This window comes from Ceratosolen solmsi, unplaced genomic scaffold (genome assembly GCF_000503995.2).
Source record: "Ceratosolen solmsi marchali unplaced genomic scaffold, CerSol_1.0 scaffold56, whole genome shotgun sequence".
Lineage (NCBI taxonomy): Eukaryota > Metazoa > Arthropoda > Insecta > Hymenoptera > Agaonidae > Ceratosolen > Ceratosolen solmsi.
This window is the reverse complement of record NW_011948425.1, coordinates 5719193-5734616: the sequence shown is the minus strand read 5'-3', so window position 1 is coordinate 5734616 and position 15424 is coordinate 5719193. Positions and strand designations below refer to the sequence as shown.

General features: G+C 36.4%; 3 protein-coding genes across 3 annotated transcripts; 2 read left to right on the top strand and 1 right to left on the bottom strand.

Moving 5' to 3' along the window:
- The first annotated feature begins 315 nt into the window (after positions 1-315).
- Positions 316-4003, top strand: LOC105362929 (uncharacterized). The gene is made up of 3 exons (XM_011500474.1): positions 316-590; positions 1565-1910; positions 3529-4003. Exons 1-3 carry the CDS (start codon positions 376-378, stop codon positions 3958-3960), a joined length of 993 nt encoding a protein of 330 aa, XP_011498776.1. The 5' UTR covers positions 316-375; the 3' UTR covers positions 3961-4003.
- Positions 4004-4562: 559 nt separating this feature from the next.
- LOC105363044 (potassium/sodium hyperpolarization-activated cyclic nucleotide-gated channel 1) lies at positions 4563-8556 on the bottom strand. Its single transcript, XM_011500615.1, has 9 exons — positions 8509-8556; positions 8182-8420; positions 7695-7910; positions 7432-7603; positions 7202-7341; positions 6937-7127; positions 6361-6566; positions 6049-6258; positions 4563-4862 (listed from the first exon to the last, which is right to left on the bottom strand). Exons 1-9 carry the CDS (start codon positions 8554-8556, stop codon positions 4563-4565), a joined length of 1722 nt encoding a protein of 573 aa, XP_011498917.1.
- Positions 8557-8823: 267 nt separating this feature from the next.
- LOC105362928 (dnaJ homolog subfamily C member 10-like) lies at positions 8824-14068 on the top strand. The gene is made up of 12 exons (XM_011500473.1): positions 8824-9018; positions 9265-9421; positions 9498-9714; positions 9794-10005; positions 10082-10306; positions 10466-10678; positions 10804-10930; positions 11023-11241; positions 11338-11610; positions 11676-11952; positions 12029-12227; positions 13827-14068. Coding segments are annotated over exons 1-12 (2340 nt in total). The 5' UTR covers positions 8824-9016; the 3' UTR covers positions 14046-14068.
- Positions 14069-15424: the final 1356 nt, after the last annotated feature.

Below are 15424 nucleotides of genomic sequence, written 5' to 3'. Positions count from 1 at the left end.
CTCGCTAATCGTCATCACTCTCCATTATCATTCGCCAACTTTTCAAATTCTATGCTCAATAAAGCCGGATGGATGACAAGTACTTAGCTGTAATAGCGGGCTGAATGCTCGTAAGCCGATGTCGTTCGTAATTGTAAGAAACCAGAGAGAAATTGCAGACGGCCGTATTACTATGGGGAGGACTCTGCCATCGTCGTGGGATTTCCTTTGCAAATTTGGTTAAAACAAGAAAAAAAAGCTTACCCACGTCGCGCCAACAGTCGAGGCTTACGGGCGGATGTGTAATGCGCGCGAGTGGGGTAAGACCTCGCCGAGGCCGAGGATGCCAATGCCAGAATCTCAGCTATCCGTAGAAACGAGCCGGTCTCTGTCGGGATGCCGAGGAAGTGCTGCAGCCATTGTCCTCGTAGGAGCTCGGGGTCGGTGTCGTTAGCGCATCCCATCACCTCGTGCATCGAGCGATTCGTCACCGCCAAGAAGTTCCACGCGGAGAACCTGCAGCACCAGCCTCTACCGGACCGCGTGGACGATGCTATTTTTAGCGCGAGTGTCAGGGCCGAGGATCCGTACATGTGCGAGGCGGTCAAAAGGTTGGCACCTTCCTGTTGTTATTCTCGTAATACTCGCCAGGGTTGGGGCACACGCGCTTTTCTCGTGGAGCTTGCGATTGTTTTGTCGGGCTGTTTCCTCGCAGATATAGATTAATCGGCTGGAGAAGTGCTTAATCACCCAAGCTTTACGCTATCAGTTTTTCTATAATATTTCGCGCTTAATCCAATTAATCAGCCAAATAAATTTTTACAATGTTTTTTCCTTCACGAACGTTTTGAGTCTGCGGTTTGTTGTCAAACGATGATGTCACTTTTGTTTTTAAACAATTTACTAGCCAATGCAGACAGTCGAGAATTGTAGCGTAATGACGAGACGCAGTGACGAGTGAATACTCACGTGCAATCCTTGAAACGCGTACATTTAGAATTATATAGGAAATTATTATTTAAGGTAAGACGGTCGCGATCATCTTTCTTTACGTTTCAAAAACGTTGCGTTACGTGTGTTCGTTAATGAGAAAAAAAAAAAAAAAAAAAATTTGAAGAAAAAAAAAGAAGAAGAAAAAATGAAATACATTCACATTGTACTTTGTTAATTTTCCAGATTAAAGCATAATCGTTTAACTGTTTTATAAATGCATGTACTATTTCCATAAATTATCTATAACGTTAACTTGAGCTATCGATCCGATCGATGTAATAACATTATAAATCACCGTGCAAAGGTCATGAAGCACGAATGGAAGTATCTCCTTGTAGTTGCAGTAAGTAATAAAGCGACACATTTCCAAATTTAAAGCATTGCGTGTACTTAGCATAAAAGCACATAAAAGCACCTACTTTGCTATTAACTGAGTAATAAAGTATTTATAAATAGTAAATATATTTGAAAATTCCGCTTATAATGCTCATAAACAATGGAATTGCATCGTTGCCCCGGACGTGTAAAATTTGAATACAAAAGTATTGACAAGGGAAATGATTCCCACTCATTGAATTGTTACGCCCCGGAGGTGCCAGAGGATCGTGCCACGGCGCCAACCCGGACGCAGGAAGGATCTGCCGCGCTCGTCACATTACGGCCCTGCCCTTGGCTGCAAGAGGCCGACTACCTACATGGACTTGGCCATCTGTTGGGAGACGCCACCGGATCCGGCCTACGAGCCCCGTCGAGCACCGCATATCGACGGCTCCGACGGCGGACCGGCCCCAGCGGTCTTCACCCTCGTCCAGCAACCGGAACCCAAGGTCGATGTGCACAACGGCTCTATACCGGGACTAGAAAAGGGAGACGAGGAGCACGAGGAGACGGAGGCTACGAGGAATCGCTGCTGTCAGGATTGCGATAAATGCCTTAAGGTACGTGAGACAAACAACGAGTGGGCTAGAAGCGAGGTGGTGGTGGTGTGAGTGAGAGAGAGAGAGAGAGAGAGATAGAGAGAGAGAGAGAGAGAGAGAGAGGTGAATCGCGCGAATGAAGAAAGAGCGTTTTGGAAGATTTTACCGTGGGCTTATTGATATTACGCCATGGGTATCGAGAAATTTATTGTTGGAATTAGACTCGAAAATCGAAAGGTAATGGTGGACATAACGAACCGTTAATTACCAAAGTTTTTCACAAGAATTTGAATTTTCTTGTTCATTTGCGGGAATCCATTTGTACGATTGGAATGCGCATTCGATTAACATTACTACCACTCTTAGAGCGATTTCGTTTATTTTGCCTAAATTATTATTCTATTGTATTTAAAGATACGATAAAGAAAAGCTCTTGGATTGTTAGGCAAAAATTAAGTTTTTAATAAGGTTCTAGTGTTTGTAATGAATTGTTCCTAAGCTTTGCTATATTAAAACTAAACTAAATGTTTTACAAAGACTTAATGGACTTGTACTATGATCAGTCATACTCTCGCTCCAATATTTCGAATAAATAAAAACGAAACTTTGGAGTTTTCATTAGTCATTATTTGGTTTCTCCACATCTACTTTTCCCACCTTATCTTTGCCTAAAATAAGGTTTATAAAATAAGAACGAGAAATTCTTTGCCTGAGAATATTGTCCCCGTATTGTGGATATCTTTTTTGCTTTTGGCTAGTATTTGCATCATCTTTCTTCACTTTCAATCGGAATGCATTTTTCTGCATATAAATATTTTAGTATGCGCTTGTGCATGCGTTTGTCGATTTTTTTATTCCAAAATGATGATTTAGAAAAATCTACTAAATCATGTTTTTCAATCATTGGCATTATTTTTTATGCATTGTAGTTTAAAATGTAAAAGTTTTGAAAATGCAATAAATTACCACGATATTTCATCTCTTCAATATTAATCGACCTAAATATACACAATTAATAAAGTATAGAAATAGAAATTTTAATAATAGATGTTTAAAAATACTAATACGACCCTGTCCTTAAAGGATAGATATCAAAAATTCATAAAATTCTCAACTTCAACGAAAGTCACATTTGCTGCTAAATTTAAGCTGAATATTGAATTAATTTACTTACAGCAATGATTCGACTCCATTTAGAGAATACGGTTAATAGCTTTGGTGCACGTATCTAGCAAAAAAATCATTTTACTGTGTATATATATATATATATCACACACACAAACACACGACACATATAACTACATAGACGTAAAGTTTCAATGAAAATTTTTCAATGTACATTTATGAAATTGAATGTTCTAAAAATAAATCTTTTTAACGACCGAGAAATTGTAAACCTCTGTTATTTATAAAATTCATAAAAAAGGAAAATTGATTTCGCTTAAGCCCAATTCTCAATTTTTTCTTCCATTGTTAATTAATTACAATAATAATGAATAAATTACATTTCATAAATAATAATACACAATTCATATGATAAAAAAAAATATATATATATATATATATATATTATATGATAATGCATGCATTGTTCGTATGTATTGAAAAGAAATCACGGAGAGTGACTCGAATTTCACAGGATCGAGGCAAAGCAGACTCGGAGGCCAAGGAGGTTATGTTGTGCAAGAGCTTGGACTCGATGAATCTAACCGACGAGCGCAGCAACGCTTCCAAGACCAGGCGAGCCAACTCCCAGCGACACTGCCTCGGCTGTCCCCAGCTGAGCAAAGCCGAGGCCCCCGCGAGGACGACGCGTTCCGCACTCTGTCCCAGGAAGCCCGTCAAGAGCAATGGGCTGCCTTCCAGACTGCAGGTGCCCCGACCCCGGACTCCCTACGCACGCAGGACCTTCTGCATCGACAGTCTCGCGCCGCCTTTTAGTGTCGTCGCTGGCTGTCGCGACACGGACTACCCCGAGCACTGGAGGCTCACCTCCATCTACCGACAGTCCTACCGTAATCCCAAGAAAATGCGCGAGACTCGGACGCTGCTCAAGTACGACCGTACCTGAAGGATTTTCCCTTGGATTTTACGCTAATGCGGCCTCGCGTGATGATCAAGTTTAACGAGAGTCAAAGTAGGCTCGCAATTTCCAAACATTTCGCTTCTTTTGAATTTGAAAATTCAATTCGCCTTCCCTCGCTGGATTGCCGACTCGTAGCTTTGCCTCCAAATTCTCGTTAATTAGAATTTTATGATTTAATCGTCAGAACACGCGCTTTCACTCAAAGACAACGATCGTTAGTAATATCGTTAACGCGATAGCTTCGAATGTATATTAAAAAAAAATTGAGCACTATTTTTATAAATCATTATTTACTATTATTAACCACTGTTATTACTTACTACCCATACCATTGTCATTATCATTGCTATGGTACTAACTAATATTAATATTAATATTATTGTTATTATTTGTTATTATTTGTTATTATTATTATTATTATTATTATTATTATTATTATTATTATTATTATTATTATTGTCGTTGTTGTTATTATTGTTATTATCGTTCGTTCGTACGGGGTTGCAACATTAATAACGATTTATAGATATGTGTCGAGGAGAATTGATAGTAGGGGTGCGCGGTAGCTTCCCAGCCTCTCTAAATTCTTAATTCTGAGTGGTGCTCCCGATGGCTCTGCGCAAGTTGCTGATATTGACGTAATTCCGTTCTAAATCTTCCCGCTTGTATATGTCATTGAGGGGCACACTCGTAGCCAGCTGCGTTAAGACGACCTTTTGGAGATGGCCCAGCAAATTGGGATAGGTGGCGACGATCTGCAGGAAAGCGTCGCGCGACACCTTCAAGATCTCGCAGGTCTCGATTGCCACGACGTCCGCTATTCTCTGCTCGTTCTCGATCACCAAGGCCATCTCCCCGAAGTACGAACCGTCCTCCAAGTGGCAGATCTGCGATATATGCGGATGTTAATGCCAACGTTGACATGGGAAATACGAACGCTTACAACGTTTAAGTACCAATGGCCAAATACGAAATGCTTGGCGTATTATGTCGATGAATAATTAAGTAAATAAATGCGACTGTAGTACTTAATATTATTGTTATGATAAAAGCCATTAATTGATCATTGTGTTTAGGAGTTGCATGTATTAGGGAAAAAAAAAAAAAAAAAAAAAAAAAAAAAAAAAATGTTTATAATTAAGCACTTTCTAAGCTATTGTACTAAGTTATTGCACACATTCCAATTTCTTCTATTTCAATACTAAAAACTCCACGTTACTTATACGTTAGATAAGTAACAATAATAATAATAATAATAATAATAATAATAATAATAATAATAATAACAACAACCAAAACAACAACAACCAAAACAACAACAACAACAACAACAACAACAACAACAACCAAAATGTTTTCAAGTAATTTCAAAGTCCCGTTACTTATTAATATTTAAAATATGCAAAGTGCGCTAAGCGAATTGCGTTACTCTACTATTTCTTTATATATATACAAGCATGTATGCAAAAATTATACATATGCTATGCTTATATCTATATTGTATTTCCTTAATATAAATTTCCTTTTACATGTGATGATTTATTGTATTCGTGCTATTTGAATTTGTACTATTAATCAAACTTTTCATTTTCAAATTTACATTCAATATTGAGAATCTTGAACATTCGAATAAATTGAGCGACTGAAATTCGCATTCATCTCGAATTCTAATTAACGTTCAATAATAGTAAGAAATTCTTTATGAACAAACTATGTTCAATTATTGTTGAAATTATTCGCGACATAACATAGTATTAATAATAATAACAACAACGACGACAAGAATAATATGTAAAGATGTACCTGTCAAGTGGATACGATAGATTAAGGAAAATTATGAAATGAATCGAGTGTGTGTTGATTATAGAAAGTCCCTTCTTCGCACCACGATCATCGTCCGTTCCAATTAATATCCAATCGGATATTGTAATATAAAATAATTTTACATAATAAATTTTGTTATTAGCCCACGATGCTTAATTATACTGGAAATCATTGGATCGAGCTGGCAGGAAGTTGAGACAAATCTAAACTCTACCCTATAATGCATATTATTAATTGTAAGCAATTTACTTCTTTTCCGAAACTTGAGTAGACGGCAACAGTGCCAGAGTCGATAAAATACATCGTATCGCCAATTGTACCGGATTTAACAATTATATCATTCGACAAATATAGTTCCGGTTTAATGAACATAATTAGCTTTTCGATCGCTGGCTCTGGCAAGTATTTAAATAATTTCACGTTATCTAGTAGCCTCTTGTAGTTGTGGAATATCAGTTCCTAAAATTGCACATAGAATTAATAAAATGGAGGACAATGAAGGAGAGAATCATTTTAGCCATCCGTGAAAGAAGAGTGAAAGTGAGAAAAGGCGTGCCATACTTTACGAAGAGGTTCGGATACTTGACTGAGAATGTGAGTGTCTCGGATAAAATTCTTCTTGTACCAGTAATTGCTATATTCGAGTAGCCTCTTTTGCATAACCCGAGGCAATTCTTTATACTGCATGTACTCTTGCAATTGCTGCAATAGTTTCAGGCGCTCGTTATTGAAGGATTGTAAGGTTGTTATGAGCCGCGAAAACTGAGCTGGAAAAGATTTTTCACAATAATATAAGAATATTTGTTAGTATATGTATATGTATGTGTGTTTGTGTGTTGGTATTTTCTTGTCAATATCAATATATTATCAATATCAATATATTAGAATGAAAATTGAACCAAAGTATAGAATAAATATTAAAGAGCCCGAAATTTCTGTAGTTCATATTTTTATATAATAAACGTAGAATTTTAATAATATAGCAATGTAAAATTGTAAATGTTATGGGACTTTTGCTCTTGTTCGTCTTCTTTTTTTCTTCTTCTTTATTTGTTTATGTTTTTTTTTTCTTTTGGTTTCTCAATATCAAAAATATCTTTAATCTCTCGTCAAATATATATTATACAAAATACCAACATAGCAGATAAATAAATCCAATTTTTCCTATGATGGATAGAATAAAATTTATTATCATGTCCTCCGGGGTTGCGACGTCTAAATAATGTTCCGAGCTAACTAACGATATCATGGCCCGGTTCATCGACAAAATATATTTTTTCATTTTCGTATCTCGTTTCTCCATATTTTTACTTAATATCCACGACTTTCTGTTTTCGAGTTCGAAATAGCATATGAGAATTTAGAAGATTAATGGGAAAGTAATAAAATTACGACGACTAACGAATCGATGTCAATAGCGTTGGGAAATTTTAAAATCAACAATGGCACATAATAGGTCATACATGCCGACCAATGCAAACTAATAGTCAATATTAAAAAAAGATCCAAATATATTCTGATTTGAAAGTGTACGTTGTATGCCTGAAATTATTTTAAAATAATAATATAAGTAATGCGTAATGTTACGGATATTGGGGCAAGATAGTTGATAATTGTTTTCTTCTCTCTCACGTGATTAAGATGACGGATATTGCGAATAAGATTGCCCACTCGAAATATTTTAAAGCAATTGGCAATTGAACCGTACCAGCTGATACTTTTTTCGTTATTAATAATAAAGTCAATTGTTTGAAACGGTAAAGCCGAGAAGAAATCAAAAATAAAAAAACTTGTTACATACTTCCTGAAAGAATTATTGAATTATTGTTACGTTGCTTATCCTAATATTAATTATATGCCAATGTCATCCATATAAATTAAAAATAAACTCTTACTTAAATACAATTTTAGGATCTAAAATTACTTTTTTCGTGATCTGATCATAATATCCGGTTAAACAATAAATAAAATTATCGAGCACCATGATAATGTCAATTATCACTAGGTATCCGAAGCTGGGCAGTGCACTATCCAAATAAAATGCACTTAGGAATGGTACCCATACGAGAGTTATAATCGTAATTACACTTACAATTATGTACCACAAGTTTCTGAAATTGATGTTTTTTTTTTTTTTTGTATTTAGTTTTGTTTTGTTTTTGTCGTTGTTGTTGCTGCTGCTGTTGTTGTTGTTTTTGTTTTGTTGTTGTTGTTGTTGCTGCTGCTGTTGTTGTTGTTTTTGTTTTGTTTTTTTTGTCTTTTTGTTTTGTTTGTTTTTTTGTTTTTGTTTTTGCTCTCCACTTTTGGATGACCAACGATCGAAAAAAGAGGAAAGCATCATCGATAAGTAATTAAATTTTATTGCATGGACTCATTGCATACCTGAACGAACTGAATGGATGGATCATAAAAGGGAATTTTAGCAGATGATTATTTATTTCACGCTTAATCGCTGTCGTACTTTTCAGATAAGTTTGAGCGTAATACTGATTAGGTGATAAAATGCGCTTACGCATGAACCAGCGATTCACATATGAAAATAAATCGCTACCTTTTATTAATTTATCAACTTCGTCTGGCTCGGATGGTATTCTGCACGTGTGTTTTAAAACAGGTTTGGGCTAATTGAAAAATTGTATCGAGCCTCAAACATCGGTCACATTATATAATCATAGACAATGATAAACATAGACCAATAATATAGTTTACCTTCTCGGCATTTAACACTACCTCAGGTATTAGATTTATTAAATGCATTATCAGGCGATCGTTTTATTCTAGCTTTTATGTTTGCAATATGTGCTCGACAGTAATTGAAAGGTCAACAAGATTATATACGTCGCAATATTATTAATCGTTATATTAGTAACTAAGGACGAACGCTAATGTTGTTTTAAAATTTTAGCGCCACTCGATGGCGCTGCTGACGACGCTTTGCTACAACCTGTCAAAAAATACAACGCATTGTGCGTTCGTTGGGTGTGTGTGCGGGCGCGCGCGCGCCCGCTCGGTTGCCTAGATAAGGTTAGATTCCGGGAAATAGACGTGAATTCCAAATACGGTATGGACCGAGGAGCTTATCTTTAAGCGTAGGCGTTTCATAATAACGAGATTAGAGTTAGAAGAAGTGAATTTAAAGTCACAATTATGTATTAATAAATTCTTTATGGTGAATTTAATGCTTTTGGTGGGAAGCTGCAGCTAATCGATTACGAAAATGTGAGTAATTGGCGTTTATTGCTAGTTATATTGGATATTTAAATATCAATTATTTATGTAATAAACGAATGACAATGAAAACAGTGATGTATTATTTTGATTTAAGTTTTGGTTTTGTATGTTTTATTGGATGTTTTGATTGAGATAATGTTGTCGTACTGTTTCTTGTATTAACAATTGGCGTTCAATAATAAATATTTGTTATCAAGCTTATGCGTAATGGTGATTTTTGTCAATGTTATTTAGGAATATTGGAGTATCGTTCACTCTCTTTGTCTTTCTAACTCTTACCTGGGCCGAGGACTATTATAAATTGTTGGGTGTTGAGAGGACTGCCGATCAACGAGATATTAGAAAGGCCTTTAAGAAACTTGCAGTCACCGAGCATCCAGATAAGAAAACTGTAATTTGTGATTTGCTCTTGTAATTAATGTTTACTGCGTCTGAATTTTTTTTGTAATGGATTTTGAAAAATTTAGGACGATCCGGATGCTCATGTTAAATTTATAAAACTGACGACTGCTTACGAAGTTTTGAAAGATCCCGACTTAAGGAAGAAATATGACTTATACGGGGAGGATGGTCTCGATGATTCTAAAAGCCGCAGGAATTATCATTCGTATACGTACTATCAGAATAATTTTGGAATCTACGACGATGATCCTCAAATTGTTACTCTCAATATAAACGATTACTGTAAGTGGCTTTAGTAGAGCATTAATTAATTTGAAAAATTAATTTATAAAATTCAACGTATAACTAATTATTTATTTAGTTGAGAGTGTAACTGCTTCGGAGAAAATGTGGTTTATTAATTTTTATTCACCACAATGTAGTCACTGTCATCATTTGGCTCCAGTTTGGAGGAAACTTGCTAAAAAACTTGAAGGAGTCATTAGGATCGGCGCAGTTAATTGCGAAGACGATTGGCACTTGTGCTCCCAAGTTGGAATACAATCGTATCCTACCTTATTATATTATCCAGTGGTAATTAAATTACTTTCAACAAGAATACAATTATTATTATGCCTAAATTATTATTAAAGCCATGCTCACGTCGTAGAATTCTCATCAAGGACTGAAATATAAAAATGAGAAAACCTACGAAGCAATTATGAAGTTTGTGTTGGATAAGCTTCATATAGACATACCTGAAATTAGTAAATCAGTTTGGACTAGTCTGTTAAAAGGAAAAGGTTTGAAAGAAAAGCCAATGTTAATTTTCATCTGCAAAGATGTTAATTACTGTTTTACATCGGACGAACGATTAAGAGTTGCTGCTACTTTTGTAAGTTTTTTTGCATATCAACCATATTTTATTAGACAAAGTAAATCGTGTTGCGTTGTTTATTCCATTGAATCGGCTTCACAAAATTAATACACACTCTATGAGTTATGTTTATATTACATGTATTTAAAGAACATTTCAGTGCAGAATTTCTTTTAGGATAAAATGATCCATGTTAAAGTATTTGAATGCAAAGATAGTAAATGCCACGATATTATCTCGGACTCGACCACTGCCGTTTATCTACCATCTAAGCTTAATGCTGATGTTAAGCCTACATTAATCAATGATATTGTAGAGGTTGAGGATTTGGTTAAAAAAATTTTAGAACAATTGCCCGAACCACAAGATATTAATGACGATGAGTATAATGTAATTAAACATCTTCGTAATCGACGCTCTCTCTCTCTCTCTCTCTTTACTTTCTTTTTCTTTCTTTATTTCTTTTTTTTTTTTTTATAAAATTTACCAAGAAATGTAACAAACATCACTGACAGGATATTTTAGGTAAAGTAACAAAGAAAAGTGGTAACGGATGGCTATTTTGCTTCTATATTGGCCATGATACAGACTTGGATATCTTACTAAAGCAATTACCCAGTGTATTGAAGGACGTAGCATTAGGTAAAGGACATAAAATTTGCATTGTTTGCGACATAACATGTGTGGAAAAACAAAACAAAAAAAAATCAGTTTTAACAATTATAATCCCCCAGGCAAAATTAATTGTGGACGATACTCAAAATTATGTAAAAAACTGAACATTAATCGGTATCCTACTTGGGCTGTTTTGAAGCCCGGAGGCGCATTCGAAATAAGCCACGGGAAGAATAGAATGAACGACGTTGCGAATTTCGCTAAGAATAGTCTGAAAGCAGAAAACGTTTGGGCACTCTCCGCGGATAAAGTTCACTCGATATTAAACAAAGAAAGCGGTAGGTATCGAATAAATCAGTCGTTACTCTAGTGCAATGGCGTGCACCACTCAATTACTCAATTATTATCAACGCTGTATCTTGGGATTTTGGCAGGCGAAGCCTGGTTTCTCGATTGGTATGCACCCTGGTGTCCGCCTTGTTTAAAATTTCTCCCAGAAGTGCGCAAAGCGTCGTTAGAATTCGACTCTTCGGTCGTGCATTTTGGAACTGTTGACTGTACGACCCACTCGGACATTTGCAAGCGCTACAATATCCAATCCTATCCAACGGCCACACTCGTCAATGGCACAAATACATTTCACTTTACAACCCAGCGAACGGCCTCGCACATCATAGAATTCATCAACGAAGCCATGAACCCAACAGGTACATACATCCAACTAATCACGAATTCATCGGGCAATTTCATCTCACGCGAGATCATGTTTCAGTATTGCATCTGACGTCCAAGAGCTTTAATCAAAAGCTCGGTAAGAAAAGAGCCAATCACTTGTGGATAGTGGATTACTTTGCACCTTGGTGCAAGCCCTGCCAGCAGTTGGCTTCCGAATGGACGGGAGTGGCAAAAGCACTCAAGCTCCTTTCCTTCGTTAAAGTAGCGAGCGTTGATTGCGAGGCCGAGAAGTCGATATGCTCGGGGCAAAATGTGCGTAGCTATCCGACAATCAGGTTATATCCAATTGGTAGTGAGGGATTGAATTCCGTGGTGTAAGTAGCCTCTCGTTTAATATTAAGCGAGCAATATAGTTGTTTATTATTTCGTCCGTTTAATGGAAAATTGCAGATTGTATAGTGGACAGAGAGACACTTCGTCTCTATTGAAGTTTGTCACACAATTTTTACCAGTGAAGGTACAAGAGTTGAATGAGGCGAACTTGGAGAAGGCGGTTTTGAAAACTGACGATGTAGTGTTGGTCGATTATTTCGCGCCCTGGTGCAGTCACTGCATAATTTTGGAACCCCAATTTGCGATAGCTGCTCAGGTGAGTCACTGCTTTACTCAAACGCTCTTACATGAATTTCAAGATATAAATTATTATTGATCATCATCCAATGATTGGCTTTAAACATCATCGAATCTGACGAATGGAGAATAACGATGATTTTCTATTAATATATCGTGTAGCTTGCGCTTCTCCGATTAAATTGATGCTGTTACACTATATATATATATATATATATATATATATATATATATATATATATATATATATCGACTGTTAAAATCGGTAGTCAATGTATTCGGAAGATATTCTATATTTATTAAATAATTATGCATTTGTTTATATTAAACGTAAGTCGGTAAAATTTTGTAAATCAAACTCGGCATGAATGAATAAATTTTAAAAATCGCAGTTTTCTCTTTTTTAAATATTTTCATTTTTTTTTTTTTTGCAACATATTACTTAAATAAATATTTGTAATTGTATATATATATATATATATGCAGTACATGTTAAATGATATATCAACAAAGTGAAAAAATATTTATTTCAAAAGATTTATTTTAAAAGTTCTTTATAAAATCTACAATTTCAGTTACTTTGTATAAACAAATTACAATGCATTACTTTAAAATTGCATTTACAATTATATAATTTATGTATGCCGACAACTTAAAAATATATGTTTAAAACATAACATATATATATAGCATATATTTATATCGCACTCTAATGTCTGATGAAAAAGCTTAGAAAATGAATATTATTGTATACGTTTTAAAATATTAATTTAGAATTGATTGATATATTTAAAAATCTAAGTTATATTAGTCGTTTGTATAATCTAATTAACGAAAGCTGACATTATATCGAATTCAACTAGATAAACTTGTTAATTACAATGTGAATCGACCTTATTTGTTCACATAATATCGATTATGCAATCTTCTTGGGGAATTGGAATTTTGCATTTTGATAAATTTTTGCCATACACGATTGATGTAATTTTATTAGATGTGATTTCAAATTAATAATGTGATTATAATCATTTTGACACGACAATTTTTTGCATTTATTTTAATTTCATCCGAAAAATTGAATGAAAAAATGTGAAGTACATTCCAGTAAAAAAATTTCAAGGAGGACATGATAGATAATTTTACATTCAAGTTCGCATTGTGAAACGTGCAGTTAGTGGTTTGATATTGTTATCAAGAGATTGTGGCTAACAAGTACAGAAAACTAATGGAATTGAAACGAACTTGCGATATAAAATCATAAGCTTTGTTACCGCACGAGTAAAAGCCAATCGATTGTATGCCATCACAAATAATTATTAATACTCGCAGCATAACAGAGAAAATAAAACTAAACGTTTCGATAATGTATCTTCGATCAATAGACTGTAACGTGACTCCATAAAAAATTGCACCTTATCAGATGTCTTACCAAACCCACCCCAACCCACCTCTCTCCAACAATCCATTCATCTTTTGCATCATCGTAACAGAGGTCCAGCGCTCCTTCTCCTCCTTAAAACGTTAACAAGTCGTTTAAACGCACTTGGGTTGGCTAGTCAAGCCTTAGTGTCCGATCTCACGGACGTGAACTTAAACGCGACGAACGAGTCTGTTTCAGCTGCTGGAGGGTAAAGTTCGACTGGCAAGGCTAAACTGCGAGCAGTACCACTACCAGTGCAGTCAGGCGGGCATCCGCGCCTACCCGACCCTCGCCCTCTACACCGGGAAGCGTCGAGGCAGGAGATTGACGGGTAGCACCCGACTCTCGGCCACTAGAGCCGAGAGCATCAGAGACGAGGTGCTGGACCTCTTGCCCCGGTGGCACGACGAGCTCTAGCCGCTGGTGCTCCAAGGCTTTACCTCTACTCCTCCGTTAGAGGTTAGGGGTTACCGTGGAGACGCGAACGCGAAAGCCGGGCCGTCACGGCGCTCGGCAGATTTTCTTTAACGAATTTATTGTGATAATGAGCGATTAGCCTATTAAGTTCGGAACTCTCGGTGCAACTTCCTTCGCCGATGTAATATCAAAGCTTTGATGAAGCCTCCGTTGGACGATCACATTCCCGCTCGATCGATGGTTGGCCATGCACCAACACCTCGGCACGATACTAACCGAATCGCGCGTCCAACGATCCTTGACATTCTAGACAATTTTCATTTAATCAAATCTCCTGCCTCCCCCCACCACGCTTTCCCGCCCTCCCTCGCCAACCTCCCCTTCCTTCCCCTTCCTCGCCAACATTTCACTCGAACCAACTATCTATCTATCGACCTACCTACCTATTTCTCCATACCTACGTCAAATTCTCCGATCTTCGTTTTGTTTAGCCTCTATTGTTTTTCATTTCTTCACAACGCGGTGAAATAATAGCGCCATTGATAAATGAAAAACGATAGGTGGCGTCATTCTATTATTATGGTTATTACTGTATCTAGGGATTGCGCGGGGATTAGCCTCGATGTCTCTCACCCGCGTACCACAATGGGCATGACGTGTCCGTTTCTGTGAAAAAATGCGCACAGTCAGTTGCGAATTTCAATGCGGTCGTGTCGATTTCAATCTGACACAGCAACGGTAATTATTATTTTTAATCCAGGAGAAATACTTGCCGCAGAGTAGAGTCGATTAGATTCCCGTTAATCACGCGATGTCTTTTTCATTTTGATTACCTCGCAATATTATATTCTTAACAATCTTATAATTTGGACAGTGTTTTCCCTTTGAATGGCATTATCCCCCTCCCTCCGTCGCGCTCTCTCTCTCTCTCTCTCTCTCTCTCTCTCTCTCTAATTTTCATTCTTTCGCTCCCGCGCTTTCTCACTCTTATTTTTATTATCGGCTTTGATTACTTTTTCATTATTATCAACGAAAAATCTCAAAAGAATCTGTAATTTAGGCACTTTATCGAATAGTAGTAGTCTTCCTATTATTATAATAGTAGCTCATTGTTTATAAATAGCCGTTCGATCAATTTTCTTCTGCCTTCTTGCTTGTCGAAGAAATGTCGAGAACTAATTAGATGATATTGCAATTGACTGAAGGTATGTAAATGATCGTTAAAATTAACCTTCATAATAATGGCTATTGATATTTTCAAACGAGATGAATCATCGTCCATGCATTTCTATGTGATTTTTGTGAGCCGGGGATACCGTGATATATTCTCACACCTGGCGTGAAAGCCGAAAGTTGCACAACGTGAAAATCGCTCTTCC

Excerpts from the sequence above, each read along its gene's own strand:
- LOC105363044 (XM_011500615.1), bottom strand. The coding sequence starts at position 8,556 with ATGCATTTAATAAATCTAATACCTGAGGTAGTGTTAAATGCCGAGAAG. Across the intron at positions 6,567-6,936 it reads TGGATTTATTTATCTGCTAT|CTCAGTTTTCGCGGCTCATA; the intron begins GTTGGTATTTTG and ends AATCTTTTCCAG. Across the intron at positions 4,863-6,048 it reads ACTCAAGTTTCGGAAAAGAA|ATCTGCCACTTGGAGGACGG; the intron begins GTAAATTGCTTA and ends CATATATCGCAG.
- LOC105362928 (XM_011500473.1), top strand. Across the intron at positions 9,422-9,497 it reads AGCATCCAGATAAGAAAACT|GACGATCCGGATGCTCATGT; the intron begins GTAATTTGTGAT and ends TGAAAAATTTAG. Across the intron at positions 11,242-11,337 it reads GATATTAAACAAAGAAAGCG|GCGAAGCCTGGTTTCTCGAT; the intron begins GTAGGTATCGAA and ends GGATTTTGGCAG.
- LOC105362929 (XM_011500474.1), top strand. The coding sequence starts at position 376 with ATGCCGAGGAAGTGCTGCAGCCATTGTCCTCGTAGGAGCTCGGGGTCG. Across the intron at positions 591-1,564 it reads ATGTGCGAGGCGGTCAAAAG|GTGCCAGAGGATCGTGCCAC; the intron begins GTTGGCACCTTC and ends TACGCCCCGGAG. Across the intron at positions 1,911-3,528 it reads ATTGCGATAAATGCCTTAAG|GATCGAGGCAAAGCAGACTC; the intron begins GTACGTGAGACA and ends CGAATTTCACAG.